Below are 13,450 nucleotides of genomic sequence, written 5' to 3' on the forward strand. Positions count from 1 at the left end.
GCTGATCTGATTAACATTTTGTTGCTATGGTTTCAATCACTGTTTTCTTGTTCCAGACCTGAAGAGATGGCTACAGAGATTCCACTGTTGCCAGGCAATGTGCTTCAAGTTCTGAGCCAGCAACTAAATGAATGTGTACAGAGATTATCCACTGAAGAGGCTGAGGCAGGCCTTGGGCAAGCGCTCCTCCTGATAAAATTTCTCATTATTATCTGCAGGTGCATATATTTGCATTATTCTTTTTCTTTGTTGTTATGTTTTCAGATTTTATGTTTAATTTGCTCCATAGACACAGGTTTGGGAGTAGGAGCAAATTTTGGCAGGACTAGGAGAGACGACAGTGAGACAAGTTATCTGTGAGAATAATAGGGTTGTAATGGTCGGGGATTTTAACTTTCCAGACATGGACTGCCATAGTGTTGAGGGTTTAAATGGAGAGGAATTTGTTAAGTGTGTACAAGAACAATTTCTTATTCAGAACATGGCTGTACCTCCTGGCGAAGGAGCAACGCTTGACCTTCTCTTGGGAAATAAGGCGGACCAAGTGACCGAGGTGACAGTGGAGGAGCATTCTGGGGCCAGTGATCATAATTCTATTTTAAAATAGTCATGGACCTGATCAAAAAGTTGAAGTTTTAAATTGGAGTAAGGCCAATTTTGATGGTATTAGGCAAAAAGCTTTCAAAAGGTGACTGGGGACAGATACTTGCAGGGAAAGGGACAGCTGGAAAGTGGGAAGCCTTCAAAAATGAGATAATGAGAATTTAGAGACAGTATATTCCTATTACAGTGAAGGGCAAGGCTGGTAGGTGTAGGGAATGCCAGGTGACAAGAGAAATTGAGGCTCTGGTCAAGATAAAGGAGGCATATGTCAGATATATAAACAGCTGGGTTCGAGTGAATCTCTAGAAGAATATAAGGGCTAGCTTATACTGAGGTCACCCCTCAGCCTCCAACACTCAAGGAAAAATAGCCCTAGTCTATTCTGTCTCTCCCTATAGCTCAAACCCTCAAATCCTGGCAACATACTTGTACTTTTTTTCTGAACTCTTTCAAGGAAATCAGGAGGGCAAAAAGGGGACATGAAATAGCTTTGGTAAATAGGATTAAGGAGAATCCAAAAAGATTCTACAAGTACTTTAAGGACAAAAGGCTAACTAGGGAGAGAATAGGGCCTCTTAAAGATCAACAAGGTCGGCTGTGTGTGGAACTGCAGGAGATGGTTGAGATCCTAAACAGGTATTTCACATTAGTTTTTAAACTGTGGAGAAGAATATGAAAGCTGGTGAACCTGGAGAAAGGAATAGTGGTATCTTGAAAAGTGTCCATATTCCAGAGGAGGTGGTGCTGGATATCTTAAAATGCATAAAGTTGGATAAATTCCCCAGGCCCTGATCAGCTTTATCCCAGAACTTTGTGGGAAGCTAGGGAAGTGATTGCTGCGCCCGTTGCTGAGATATTTGTATCATCAATAGCTGCGGGTGAGGTGTTGGAAGACTGGGCGGTGGCTAATGTGGGGCTGTTATTGAAGAAAGTTAGTAAGGAAAAGCCAAGGAACTATAGACTGGTGAGCCTGACGATAATGGTGAGTAAGTTGTTGGAGGGGATTCTAAGGGACAGGACTTGCATGTATTTGACTGGCAAGTACTGATTAGGGATAGCCACCTCGACTTGTGCTTCGGAAATCCTGTTTCTCTCACGATTGAGTTTTTTGAATAAGTGAAAAAGAAGATTGATGAAGGTCGAGAGGTCGATGTTGTCTATAAGGACTGTAAGGCATTCGACAAGGTTCCACATGATAGACTGGTTAGCAAGATTAGATCACAAAGAATACAGGGAGACCTAGCCATTTGGATACACAATTGGCCTGAGGACAGGAGACAGGAGATGGTTGAGATCCTTAACAGGTGTTTCACATTAGTTGCTTTTGGAGGGTTGCTTTTTGGACTGTAGACCTGTGACCAGTGGTGTACCACAAACATTGGTGCTGGCTCCACTGCTCTTTGTCATTTATATAAACGATTTGGATATGAATATCAGAGGTATGGTTAGTAAGTTTGCAGATGACACCAAAATAAATGGTATAGTTCACAGTGCAGAAGGTTATCTCAAAGTACAATGGGATCTTGATCAAATGGACCAAATGTAAGGTATTGCATTTTGGAAAGTCAAATCATGGTAGAACTTGTATGCTTAATGGTAAGATCCTGGAGAGTGCTGCTGAACAAAGAGACCTTGGGTTCATGATTCCTTGAAAGTGGAGTTGCAGGTAGAAAGGTAGTGAAGAAGGTATGCTTACCTTTTATTGGTCAGTGCATTGAGTATAGGAATTGGGATGTCATGTAGCGGTTCTACAGGACATTGATTGGGCAACTTTTTGAAAACTGCGTTCAGTTCTAATCTCCCTGCCATAGGAAGGATGTTGTGAAACTTGAAAGGGTTCAGAAAAAATTTACAAGAATGTTGCTAGGGTTGGAGGGTTAGATCTTTTGGGAGAGGCAGAATAGGCTGGGGCTATTTTCCCCAGAGTGTCAGAGGTTGAGAGGTGACCATCTAAAGGCTTATAAATCATGAGAGGCATGGATAGGTTGAATAGTCAAGCTCTTTTTCTCAGGTTAGGGGAGTCCAAAACTAGAGGGCATAGGTTTAGGGTGAGAGGGGAAAGATATAAAAGGAATCTAAGGGGCAACTTTTTCACGCAGATGGTAGTGCATGTATGAAATGAGCTGCCAGAGGAGATAGTAGAGGCTGGTATGATTACAACATTTAAAAGGCATCTGGATGGGTCCATGAATCGAAAGGATTTAGAGGGATATCGGCCAAATGCTGGAAAGTGGGAATCAATTGAATTAGATTATCGAGTCGGCATAGACAAGTTGGACTGAAGGGTCTGTTTCTCTCTGACTGACTGTCAAATCTAGATGGGAAGAATTGAAGGAAAAATTATGCTATGTCTACTGTAATTGCCCAAGGAAAGTTAAGTCTTTTATCTTGGCGTTGGTCTGTTGAAAAGCCTGTGAAATTGGAACATAAGGGAATAAAACTGGAAATTAACCTCAAAAGTTAGTATACTCTGGTCACTTAGAGGTCCATTGTATGCTCAGCTAACTGTCACAAGTAATAGTGAAACAACAAGTTAAATAGACTTTCCATGGTATTGCTTAGAAAATAGATGTTGATTAGATGGTGACTTGGAGTGTTCCAGATTCTCTCAGATGTAGTAATTGTGATGAGGTCCACCAGCTGGACAACACAGAATATGTTGGGGGCTGTAAATCGGGTCCAGTCAGGGAGCCTTGGCTGACAGATAAAAAGGTGCATGTCAGAGAACCTGACGTTCTGGTATCTGACTTGAATGAGGCAGTACTATAGGTAAGGAGTGTTCATGTGTAAATAAAGGGAGATTTGGGGATGGGATACCAGCCTCTCTGGAATTATTTCAGCAAAAGTCACACAGTAGTTGGTATGAAAAAAGAATCAGCACTTAGCTATGATAGACGTTAGCAATCTGAAATTGGGCTTTTGTCATAGGTCTGGACTTTTGCAATGAAGGGAATTCTCTTGATCATTGCACAAATGAGAGAGGAAGCTGAAGGAGAATAAATGGGGACTGGTCATGTTGCACGTGCATGCATTCCATGGGTGCAGCCACTCCATGTTTGTGTTTCACGGTTGGCTAGATGTGTGAAGCAAAGTGTGCAGATTAAACTTTGTAAGAGCAGGTCTGAATTTCATGGAGTCTTGAGGGTTATAGTACCCTTATGGTTATGGTCCCATAACACTTTTGGGACATGGTCATGTTTCCTTTGGGAGTTATTGGAGTTGTTAAAAATAAAGATGAATGTGGAGCTACCAAGGGAGCTATCAAAAACAACTGTCAAAAGGAACCATCATGCTGGTAAGTCAGTTAGGACTCTTGTCCCCTCACTATTTTAAAAAAGAAAACTGACATGTTAAAAGCAAATGACTACAGATAATTAGGTCTTTTTTTTTGAGAAAGCTGAGGGTTATCATATTGGTGCGCAACAGATTGCAAAACCTTTTGTTCTCACAGTGAGGTGCATGTCGCTTGATATTTAATTGGCAACTCAAGCTGCTTAAAGATTTTGAAATGGGATTATGAATTCAGTCCTTATTTATAAGAGGTTAAATGTGGTGAGTTTTATTTTATCAATGAGTTTTTTTTTAAAGTAAGTTTTTCAGTAAGTACTTCATTTCAACATAGGTCCTAGGTCTGGCAATGGTGGATACTCAGCGAATTGCCATGGTATGTGTAATGGCAAAAGGAGGTGGGTCGAAGACTAAGGTTTTAGCGGGAGTTAGTGCCTGAGCCAACATAGTTCTAGGAGGGGGAATGGAGAATGGTACAAGAACATAGTTGGATATAAGAGCTATACAGGGAGGAAGAAGTGTTTACAGTAGCACAGATTGGCCATTGGGATGGTGTAGGGAGTTGTGGGCTGAGAGCTGGTCTTATGATTTTGAAAAGAAACCTTTGACATTGCCCATGTGCATGGAGGTCGGCCTTCTGTCTCTGCATCTGGCAGCCTCTGCACTGTTGCTCGAATCATTTAGCTTAGCTGCCAGAAACCAGGGCCCTGAAAGTGAAAGCTGAACTTCCAGGGCATTTTCTCCTGGCTCAGGTTAATGGAGCTGGGTAATGTCCTTACTCTACATCTCAGTCCTATCTCAATAGCCCATATCCTGAGACTGTCTCCTGGTTCTAGATAGTCCAGAAAGGGAAAACAGTACTGTTGCTGCCAAGGCACTCTTGGTAAATATTGAAGGAGTATTGTGTGCACTAGTTAAGAAAGGATATACTTGCCAGAGAAGGAATACACTGGGGATGGTAGGACTGTCATATTAGGAGAGTAGGCCTAACTAGGCCTGTAATCACTAGAATTTAGAAGGCTGAGAAGGAACGTGATTGGAATATACAAATTCCTAACCGGGCTGGACAGTTTTGATGCAGGGAGGATGTTTTTTTTTGATGAATCTAGAACTGGGATCACAGTCTCAGGACATGGGGGACCATTTAGGATTGATATGAGGAAACATTTCACTCCGTGTAGTGAATCTGTGGAATTCTTTATTTGCCATGATCGTATTGAAAGGTGGAGCAGACTCAAGGGCTGAATGACCTGCAACTGCCGCCTAGTTATTAGATTTTTGTTTCTATAATTCACTGCCACAGACCCATTTACCCAGATGTAAATCACCTGAAATCCTAAATGAGGTTATAGTTTGTAATTCTTCTATCTCTGAGCACCCCAACAAATGTACAGTAATAATACCAATCTTCTCTCTACACAGAAATTTAGAAAATATTGAAGCAAAGGTCACTCCAACCTTTCACCCGGTTATAAACCTGATGACTGTATGTATTGTTATGGTGAGTCTTTTGTGTGATTAATTTGCATAACGGTTTACTCCCATCATTTATTTTACTTCCTTGTGAATGTGCAATTAAGCTTTCAAAAATATTTCAAGAAGAAAGGCTTGATGATTTTTAGTGTTGAATCTTTTTAAAGATGGAACTGAATAGAAAAAAAGGTATAGGAATGTGAGCATAACATATTTAGATTTTTGTAAGATCTTTGATAAGGAACAGTGTAGTACTCGTGGGTATATGATCAGGGATAAGTAGCAAAATAAGTAGCAACCTGTTGCTGTAATAGAGTTATAGAGTTAGGAATTTAAGGTAGTTACTCAAATTGGCAAAAGTTAGGAAATAAGGTTAGTGGTGACTATCATTGATCATCATTCCAAAAATGGATTTAGACTTAGGAGCTCTCTTTATCATAGAATTGTTACAATATAGAACGAAGCCATCCAGCCCAGCATGCCTACATTGGCTCTTCAGACAAGTGTCGTTACTGAGTGCCTTTTTCTGCTTTTTCCCATAACCTTACACACTAATACATTTCAAATAATCATTCAGTGCTCTCTTGAATGCCTTAGTTGAATCTGCTGTACCACATTTCGAGGTAGTACATTCTATAGCCTGATTACTCGCTGTGTAAAAAAAGATTTCTTTCATATCACCCTTGATTATCTTGCAGATTACTTAAGTCTATGTCCTCTTGTTCTTCTTTTACGAATGGGAACAGCCTCTCCTATGTATTCTATCCAGCCTGGTAATGATTTTGAGAACCTTTATCAAATGTTATCTCAGCCGCCTTCTCCAAGGACAACAGTCAATCCTCCTAGCTTAAGTTTCTGATTCCTGGAACCATTGTTGTAAATCATTTCTACACTCTCTCTCCAGTGCATTTATATCTTTGCTATAATGTGTCACTCATGACTGTAAACAGTTCTCCAGCTAAGGGCTAACAAATGTTTTGTACAAGTTCAGTATCCCCTCCTTTCTTTTGTACTCTATGCCCTATTAAAAAAAATGAGAGCACTACACGCTTTATTAACTGCTCCTTCCTCCTGTCCTGCCACCTTTGATGATCTATGCAGATATACACCCTTAACCCTCTGCTCGGTGCCCTCTATTTTATACTATCTTTGAATGCTTTGACTCTCCTGTCTCAAATATTTACCCACTCCTCCAAATTCTCAATGACATTTTTGGAGTTCCACACTGTCACAGAAGACCTACAGTACAGAAAAAAGGCCCTTCAGCTCATTGTGTCAGTGCTGGTCAAAAACAATTACCTAACTGTATGAACCCATTTTCCAGCATCTGGCCCATCGCCTTGTATGCCTTGGCATTATAAGTGAACATCTAAATACTTAAATGTTATGAGGGTTTCTGTTTTTACCACTCTTACAGGCTGAGTGTTCCAGATTTCCACCACCTGGTCTTTGATCTCTCCATCAAGGGGAAAAGTTTCTTCCTATCTAATCTTCTGGCATCCCCCCACCTCATAATTTTATACATCTCAATCATGTCCACACTCAATCTCCTCTGCTCTGAGGAAAGCTGCCACAGTCTGACCAAACTCTCTCCAAACTGAAACTGTCCAGCCCAGGCAACATCCTGGTAAATTTTCTCTGCACCTTTTCCAGTGTGATCACATGCCTCTTACAATGTGGATTCCAGAATTGCTCACAATATTCTAGCAGTGTCCTAACCAATGGTTTATTTCATTTAATGATCGGCCTATCTGACCAGCCTGCCTATAGTCTTCTGTAATCTAAGGCTATCCTCGTCTGTGAACTTACTGATTAACCCTATTACGTTCAGTCTAAATCATTTTCTCTAAGCACAAACGGCAAGGCCACAACACTGACCCTGCCCCCTTGGGGCTCCAGTCAGAGACTTCAGTCTAAAACAAAACCCTCGGTCATCACACTCTGCTTCCTGCCACTCAGTCAATTGTGCATCCAATTTGCTAAACTCCCTTGGATCACATGGGCTATCTTTGCTATCAATTTCCCATGAGGGGCCTTATCAAAAGCTTTGCTAAAGTTGAAGTAGACTACAACAAAATCATTGTCCTCATTTACACACCTAGTCACCTCTTCAAACAATTCAGTCAAGTTGGTCAGATGTGACCTTCCCTTAACAAAACCATGCTGACTGTTTTTGATTAATCATTGCCTCCTCAGAATTATTTTTAGTAGTTTCCCCACCCACCAAAGTTAGTCTGACATGTAGTTTCCTGGTTCATCCCATGTTCCCTTCTTTAATAATGTCCTCCTTACTAATTACAATTCTTCCATGTTTAGTGTCATCTGCAAATTTTGAAATTGTTCCCTGTACACCAGGATCTTTATCATCAGTACATATCAGGAAAAAAATGTCTGAATACCGATCCTTAGAGAATTCTGTTAAAAATGTTTACCACCCCAGAAAGGAAGTACAATTTGATAAATTTTAGATTATGGTAAATTGAGGGGTGTATTTACCACATAAAAGAATGGCAACAAAATATAAGCAGGTATTAATTAGCTCAGAGAATGGGCATGTAACTGGAAATGTGCCAGGCGATACATTTTGGTTGGAAGGTTAACCATTCATTCATGTCTGCTCTACCCAAAGGCAGGTCCTTGACTCATTGTCTGCTGATGCTTCATTCTGAGCGATTTTTCTTGGCAGCTTTTTGTTTTTTGCTGTGGGTTCTTATTGCCTTTCAGTCTCATGAGGCATGGCAAAGAAGCAGCTGCGAAGTCCACCTCACTCAGAGCTTGAATCAAACCTACGTTGTTACCATAGAACATAGAACAATACAGCGCAGAACAGGCCCTTCGGCCCTCGATGTTGTGCCAACCTATGAACTATTCTCAGCTCGTCCCCCTACACTATCCCAAAATCATCCATGTGCTTTTCTAAGGTTTGTTTAAATATCCCTAATGTGGCTGAGTTGACTACATTAGCAGGTAGGGCGATTCACGCCCTTATCACTCTCTGCGTAAAGAACCTGCCTCTGACATCTGCCTTAAATCTATCACCCCTCAATTTGTAGTTATGCCCCCTCGTACAAGCTAACATGATCATCCTAGGAAAAAGACTTTCACTGTCTACCCTATCTAATCCTCTGATCATCTTGTATGTCTCTATCAAATCCCCTCTTCGCCGCCTTGCCAATGAGAACAGGTTCAAGTCTTTCAGCCTTTCCTCATAAGATCTTCCCTCTAGACCAGGCAACATCCTGGTAAATCTTCTCTGCATCTTTTCCAATGCTTCCACATCCTTCCCGAAATATGGGGACCAGAATTGTACCCAATATTCCAAGTGTGGCCGCACCAGCGTTTTGTATAGTTGCAGCATGATATTGCGGCTCCGGAACTCAATCCCTCTATGAATGAAACCTAACACATGGTGTATGCCTTCTGAACAGCACTATCCACCTGGATGGCAACTGTCAGGGATCTATGTGCATGGACACCAAGATCCCTCTGCACATTCACACTACCAAGAATCTTTCCATCGACCCAGTACTCTGCCTTCCTGTTATTCTTCCCAAAGTGTATCACCTCACATTTAGCTGCATTGAACTCCATTTGCCACCTCTCAGCCCAATTCTGCAGTTTATCCAAGTCCTCCTGCAACCTGTAACATTCTTCCACACTGTCCACTACTCCACTGACTTCAGTGTCGTCCACAAATTTACTAACCTGTGACTAACCTAAGTCATTCATAAAAATTATAAACAGCAGTGGTCCCAAAACAGATCCTTGTGGCACACCACTAGTAACTGGACTCCAGGCTGAAAATTTTCCATCAACCACCACTCGCTGCTGCCTTTCAGAAAGTCAGTTTCTAATCCAAACTGCTAAATCACCGTCATTCCAAACCTCTGCATTTTCTCCAACAGCCTACCATGTGGAACCTTATCAAAGGCTTTACTGAAGTCCATGTACACCACGTCAACTGCCCTACCCTCATCTACATGCTTGGTCACCTTCTCAAAAAACGCAGTGAGGTTTGTGAGACATGACCTGCCCTTGACGAAACCATGTTGACTATCTGAAATCAAATTGTTGCTTGCAAGATGATTATAAATCTTATCTCTTATAATCCTTTCCAAAACCTTTCCTACAACAGAACTAAGGCTGACTGGTCTATAATTACCTGGGTCATCTCTACTGCCCTTCTTGAACAAGGGCACAACATTTGCAATCCCCCAGCCCTCTAGTACTAAACCTATAGACAATGATGACTCAAATATCAAAGCCAAAAGCTCTGCTATCTCCTCCCTAGCATCCCAAAGAATCTTCTGATAAATCCCATCTGGCCCAGGGGACTTGTCTACTTTCACTCCTTCTAGAATTGATAACACCTGTTCGTAACTAACCCTCGATCCTTTCTAGTCTCATATCTCATACCTCATTCTTCTCCTCAACAGTATTCTCCTTTTTCCTGAGTGAAAACGGATGAGCAATGTTTGTTTAGCACCTCTCCGTTCTCCACAGGGTCCACTCTCAACTTCCCACCTGTCTTTGGCCCTATTCCTACCATAATCATCTTTTTATTCCTCACATACCTATAGAAAGCTTTACGGTTCTCCTTTATTCTAATTGCTAAAGACTGCTCGTGTCCTCTCTTTGCTCTTCTTAACTCTCTCTCTTTAAATACTTCCTAGCTGATCTGTAACTCTCCATCACCTCATCAACACATAAGCCTCCTTCTTCTTCATAACAAGAGATGCAATTTCTGTAGTAAACCACGGTTCCCTTATCTTATCACTTCCTCCCTGCCTGACAGGGACATACCTATCAAGGACACACAATTTCTGTTCCTTAAACCAGCTCCACATTTCGATTGTCTGCATCCCCTGCGTTTTGCTACCCCAATCTATGCATCCTAATTCTTGCCTGATCGCATTATAATTGCCCTTGCCCCATCGATAACTCTTGACCCTTGGCATGTACCTATCCCTTTCCATAGCTAAACTAAACATAACTGAACAAAGGTCACTCCCTCCAAAGTGCTCACCTCCAACTAAATCAAACACCTGGCCTGGTTCATTACCAAGTATCAGATCCAGTGTGGCCTCCCCTCTTGTCGGCCCTTTGACACACTGTGTCAGGAAACCCTCCTGTACACATTGGACAAAAAACTGATCCATCCAACGCACTGGAGTTATAGCATTTCCAGTCAATGTTGGGGAAGTTAAAGCTCCCCCATGATGACCACCCTGTTCCTTTCACTCCTACCCAGAATAATTTTGCTAATCCTCTCTTCCACCTCCCTGGAACTCTGCAGAGGCCTATATAAAAAAAAACTCCAAGCAGTGTGACCTTTCTTCTCCTGTTTCTAACCTCAGCCCACGCTACCTTAGTAGATGAGTCCTCATCAAAAGTTCCCTCAGTCACTGTTACACTATCCTTGACCAACAAGGCCACACCTCCCCTCTTTTACCACCTTGCCTGTTGTTAATGAAAGATCTAAACCCTGGAACCTGCAACATCCATTTCTCACCCTGCTCTATCCATGTCTCTGAAATGGCCACAACATCGAAGTCCCAGGTACCTATCCATACTGCAAGCTCACCTACCTTATTTCGGATACTTCTGGCGTTGAAATAAACTTCAAACCACTTCGCTATCTGCCAGCACATTCCTGTGACCCTGAAATCCTGTCCCTGACCTTCCTACTCTCATCCTCCTGTGTACTGCAACTACACCTCCGATTCCCATTCCCCTGCTGAGCTCGTTTAAACCCACCCAAATAGCACCAGCAAATATCCCACCCAGGATATTAATACCCCTTGATTCAAGTGAAGACCGTCCTGTTTGTACAAGTCCCAACTTCCCCAGAATGAGCCCCAATTATCCAAGAACCTGAAACCCTCCCTCCTGCACCATCCTTGCAGCCACGTGTTCAGCTGATATCTCTCCCTATTCCTTGCCTCGCTATCACGTGGTGTGGGTAACAAACCAGAGGAAACAACTCTGTTTGTTCTAGCTCTCAGCTTCCATTCTAGCTCCCTGAAATCCTGCCTTACATCCCTATCCCTCTTTCCACCTATGTCGTTGGTACCTGCATGGACAATGACTTGAGGCAGGTCGCCCTCTCCCTTCAGGACCCCCAAGACACAGTCCGAGACATCACGGACCCTGGCACCTGGGAGGCAACACATCAACTGTGAGTCTCGTTCGCTCCCAACAAACCTTCTATCTGAGCCTCTAACTGTTGAGTCCCCAATGACACACACTCTCCTCCTTTCCTTCCTTCCATCCTATGCAACAGGCACAGACTCTGTGCCAGAGACCTGGGCCCCACTACGTACCCCTGGTAAGTCGTCCCCCTCAACAGTATCCAAAACGGTATACATGATTTTCAGGGGGACGACCACAGGGGATCCCTCCACTGACAGTTTTTTTTTCCCCCCTTCGAACAGTCACCTAGCTTTCTTCGTGCCTAGGAGTAACTACTTCCCTGTAACTCTTATCTATCACAGCCTCTGCCTCCCAAATGATCCGAAGTTCATCCAGCTCCTGCTCCAGTTCCCTAACATGGTCTTGGAGGAGCGAGAGTTGAGTGCACTTCCTGCAGATTTACTTGGTTGGGACACAAATGGCGTCCCTCACCTCAAACATCATGCAGGCGGAACATTGCTCTCCCTGCACTGCCATCCCTGCTAGTCCCTTTATCACAAAGTAAAAAGAAGCGACGCTTACTTGATATGTCACTGGTCTTTAAGGTTAGAGGAGGTGGTTGGGTGGGAGACCTTACAAAGGTAGGGTCTTTGGTTGAGAAAACACTGACTTATATAGCTGGATGGAAATAAAAATAAGAAGTCCCTCCTTTCCCAGAAACCTCTGCTCTCTGACTTCAAATTTAAAAGCACAAATCAGTGATTCACTGCTCCCAGCAGGCTCCTGGTGTAAGCTCCCGCCCTTAGAGTTGCTGCTGCCGCTGAAAAACAGAAATGGAGGACTCCCGCACTCGTAAGTTTTTAAAGGTTCGAATCAGTGACTCACCGCTCCTGGCAGGCCCCATTATTCTGAACCATAACCAACTGATTTTCCTGGTGCCTTGAATAGGAAGATTTAAGGAGGCCATGTAATTTATGAAAAATAAGTGTCTAATCAGTCTTGGTGGAATGAGGAGATGCAAATCACTTAAAGAAGTAACATAGATTGATAAAGCTATTAAAAGGCAAGCAAAGCATTGAGATTAATTTTTAAATTTTAAAGCAGACAAGTTATTTTAAGCTTGTATAGAACCTTCTTTATAACACCTTGAAGTAGTAAGAACAGTGCTGGTCTCCACAATTAATGACATAACAGGAACTGGAAAAGGATGCAAACAAGATTTACTGGTATGATGCCTGAACTGGTGTTGTACAAAAAATATCTGAACTCCCACCCCACATCATCTCTGTAGCCATGTTGGCATGTAATGTATCCTACTCTTTTGACTCTAACTAGCATGTGGCACTAGTAGGCATCCTGAGATCACTTCCTTTGAGATCCTACTTTGTAACTTGCTTCTTAACTTCTTATATTGGACTTTAACCTATGTCATTGGTACCAATGTGTACCACTACCACTGACAGTTTGCCCATGTACTTCAGAATGCTCCAAGACATGTTTCACCTGAGGACCTGGGAGGCAACATACCATACTGGAGTTTCATTTGTGGATACAGAAATGTCTACTTAATTCCCCTTACAATTAAATCATCTATTTCTGTAGTCTCTCACACTTATTCCTCTTCTCCTGTGCAGCATTGCCAACTGAAGTGCAACAAATTTGGCTGTTGCTACTTGCATCTGAGGGGCCATTCTTCCAATAGTATAGAAAGCAGTATACCTGTTTTGCAAGATAGTGGCGATAAGGGATTCCTGCACTGCCTGCCTAGTCCAATTGCTCTGCCTGGTGGTCATCCATTCCGTGTCAGCCTCTCTTAACTGCTATTCACAATACTCCCGTAAACCCTATAGATGCAAACCTCAGCTCCAAAGATCGAGCTTCCAGGAGCTGCAGCTGGAGACACTTCTGCACATGTTCTGGTCCCAGACACTGAAACTGTGCCCAACTTCCCAGT

The 13,450-nt window shown here is 42.5% G+C and overlaps 1 protein-coding gene across 1 annotated transcript in view; it reads left to right on the plus strand.

Moving 5' to 3' along the window:
* Positions 1-13,450, plus strand: part of nbeal2 (neurobeachin-like 2) — a 239,806-nt gene that overhangs the window by 83,287 nt on the left and 143,069 nt on the right. Inside the window, exons 3-4 of the mRNA XM_043687545.1 lie at positions 57-218; positions 5,314-5,392. Coding sequence (XP_043543480.1) covers positions 57-218; positions 5,314-5,392 — 241 coding nt within the window. The remainder of the gene's footprint in view (positions 1-56; positions 219-5,313; positions 5,393-13,450) is intronic.

This window comes from Chiloscyllium plagiosum, chromosome 4, assembly GCF_004010195.1.
Source record: "Chiloscyllium plagiosum isolate BGI_BamShark_2017 chromosome 4, ASM401019v2, whole genome shotgun sequence".
Taxonomy (NCBI): domain Eukaryota; kingdom Metazoa; phylum Chordata; class Chondrichthyes; order Orectolobiformes; family Hemiscylliidae; genus Chiloscyllium; species Chiloscyllium plagiosum.